At 38.1% G+C, this 2737-nt stretch overlaps 1 protein-coding gene across 1 annotated transcript; it reads right to left on the bottom strand.

Moving 5' to 3' along the window:
• Positions 1 to 393: 393 nt before the first annotated feature.
• On the bottom strand, positions 394 to 1200 carry LOC141674068 (uncharacterized). The gene is made up of 2 exons (XM_074480795.1): positions 941 to 1200; positions 394 to 835 (listed from the first exon to the last, which is right to left on the bottom strand). Exons 1-2 carry the CDS (start codon positions 1198 to 1200, stop codon positions 394 to 396), a joined length of 702 nt encoding a protein of 233 aa, XP_074336896.1.
• Positions 1201 to 2737: the final 1537 nt, after the last annotated feature.

The raw sequence follows: 2737 nt of genomic DNA, 5'->3' as shown, positions 1-2737 counted from the left end.
AACACAAAGAGTTAAAAACACGGCATCAAATTTCTTCAAGTAAAAGGTCATACTAATATGAACAAAATTTGATAATAAACTATGTCCTAGCGACTTATTTATCAAAGATTCCTAAAAACTGAATTTAAAAGAGGAATTTGAAAACTTTATATGGTATAAAGCTTCAAGTGTAAAGCGTTCCAGCTTCATGATACTTGCAAGCCATCCAAACTTGATAACCGATATGGTCCACGTCCAACAACTGCATCAATAAGGTAAGGTCCTTCCCAAGTGTCGGTAAACTCTCACTGTCATGTCCATAGTATTCTGAAATGTCTTCCTCAGTACCAAATCATCAACATGGAAAGCTCTCACATGGACATGCTTGTTATATGTATTGGCAACTCTTTGTTGTTAAGATACCATACGTACTTTTTCCATCTCTCGAAGCTCGACTACAATTTCTATGTCATGTGCCAATTCTGTGCTGTTCATGTCAGTCCTCAATAGTCCATACCTAATTGTGGGTATTATGATCTCTGTTGGTAAGACAACTTCAGTCTCATAGACTAAGCTGTATGGCATATGTCCGGTTGGAGTTTTCCTATCTGACCACAATACCCAAGGCAAATCTTCAGCCCATTTTCCTTTGCATGATGTTAGTCTTTTCTTGAGATTGTTGATTATGATCTTGTTACTCGATTTATCCTGTCCGTTTGCTTGAGGATATCTTGGTGTCGACTTGATCAAGTTGATGTTCCAACGTTTGCAAAATGCTTCTATTTTGTCACTTATGAATTGTGATCCATTATCACAAATGATTTCAGATGGTACACCGGACTTGTATAGAATGTTCCTTTTGATGAACGATATCACCTCTTTCAACTAGACCTGCTTGAATGCCTCTACTTCGATCCACTTTGAAGAGTAATATATCATAGCCAACAAGAACACCTTCTACCCAGGTGCAGGTGGCATCTTCCCCATAATGTCCATCCCCCACTTCATGAAAGGCCAAGGGGGGATGGACATATTAAGATTCTCAAATGGTTGATGTATGATGGGTGCATGTCTCTGGTAGGCGTCACATTTCTTCGTGTAATCTAAAGTATCTTGTCTTAACATCGGCCGATAGTAACCTAAACGTAGAATCTTCAATGAGAGGTTTCTTCCGTTGGTGTGATTCCCACACTCTCCTTCATGTGCATCTCTTAAGACCATGTCAGCTTCATGCCTTCTCAAGAATCTTTAAAGTAACCCCGTAGAAGATTTCTTGAACAACTTGTCATCTATGAGTATTAACCTTAACGCCTTTATTCTAAGGATCCTAGCTTCATCATCGCTACTAGGTTTGACTCCAAGTTATAAATAATCTTTGTATGTTTGAATCCAGCTATCCATGACCTTATTTGCATTATCGTCATGTTGATCAAGGGCTAATACTTCTATATCGTGAACCAACCTTTCAACAGCAGGCCTCATAATATGTATAACTGGAATGTTGTTTAAGTTGAGGCCTCTGTAAACAGCCCCCAGACCAGCTAGTGCATCGGCTTGGATATGGTTCTCCCTTGGAACTTATTGTATGTTGAAAGTGTCAAAATAGTTGGTTAATCTTTTGGTAATGTCTAAGTACGTGATCATATTGGGATCATTAGCCTCATAGGAGCCGTTGAAATGATTGACGATCAATAAATAATTACAGTTTACATCAATAATTTTGATCTTCATGTCTTTAGCAGTCATAAGCTCCACGATCAATGCTTCGTACTCGGCTTCATTATTGGTGGCTTTGAAGTCACAACATATTAAATGTGCTATCATATCCCCTGTGGCAATTTGAGTTCAAGCCCCAATCCCGTTCCATTCACGTTTAAAGCTCCATCAGTATATAGTGTCCATGGTTTGGTGTTTACTCTTGAAATGACTTCTTGAAACTTCTCCTTGGTTGTCGTCATTTTGATTGGACTGAAATCAGTCACAAAGTCAGCTAGGGCTTGTGATTTTATAGTTGTCCTGGTATCATATGTGATGTCATAAGTGCTTAGACGTATGGCCCATTTTTTCCATCCGTCCCGTAAAGTCAGGTTTGTTCAAAACATTTCTCAAAGGAAAATTTGTCATGACATGTATTTTGTGTGATTCAAAATAATGCCTTAATTTAGTTGAAGTCCTGGCCAATCTAAGTACTAATTTTTCAAGAGACATGTACCTTGTCTTCGCATCTACCAAGCTTTTACTGGCATAATAAACGGGTGACTAGACGCCTTCACTTTCTTTGATGATCACTCCACTTACAGCATGATCTGTAACAGATAAGTAAACATACAGGTCCTCTCCTTGAAGAGGCTTAGACAAGAGTGGAGGGGTAGTGAGATAGTTCTTCAAGTCGCTAAGTGCAACTTCATATTTTTCTGACCATACAAACCCCTTATTTTTTTCTCAAAACATCAAAAAAGAGTTTACATCTGTCTGATGACCGCGAGATAAACCTGTTTAAGGATGCGACCCTTCCCGTTAATTTCTGGACATCTTTAACATTCGATGTACTTTTCAACTCAAAAATTGCCTTAATATGTTATGGGCTAGCTTCAATGCCTCTCCTGGTCACTATGTATCCAAGAAAAGTTTTGGCGATACAGCGGAATTGCATTTAGAGGGGTTGAGTTTCATGTTGTATGATCTCAATATGTCAAACACTTCATGTAATATCCCATATAATTTCAAATATTATTATTATTATTCGGAATTGTTTATG

Source organism: Apium graveolens, chromosome 7 (genome assembly GCF_009905375.1).
Source record: "Apium graveolens cultivar Ventura chromosome 7, ASM990537v1, whole genome shotgun sequence".
Lineage (NCBI taxonomy): Eukaryota > Viridiplantae > Streptophyta > Magnoliopsida > Apiales > Apiaceae > Apium > Apium graveolens.
The sequence above is the reverse complement of the archived record's forward strand: the minus strand, read 5'-3'. Positions and strand labels throughout refer to the sequence as shown.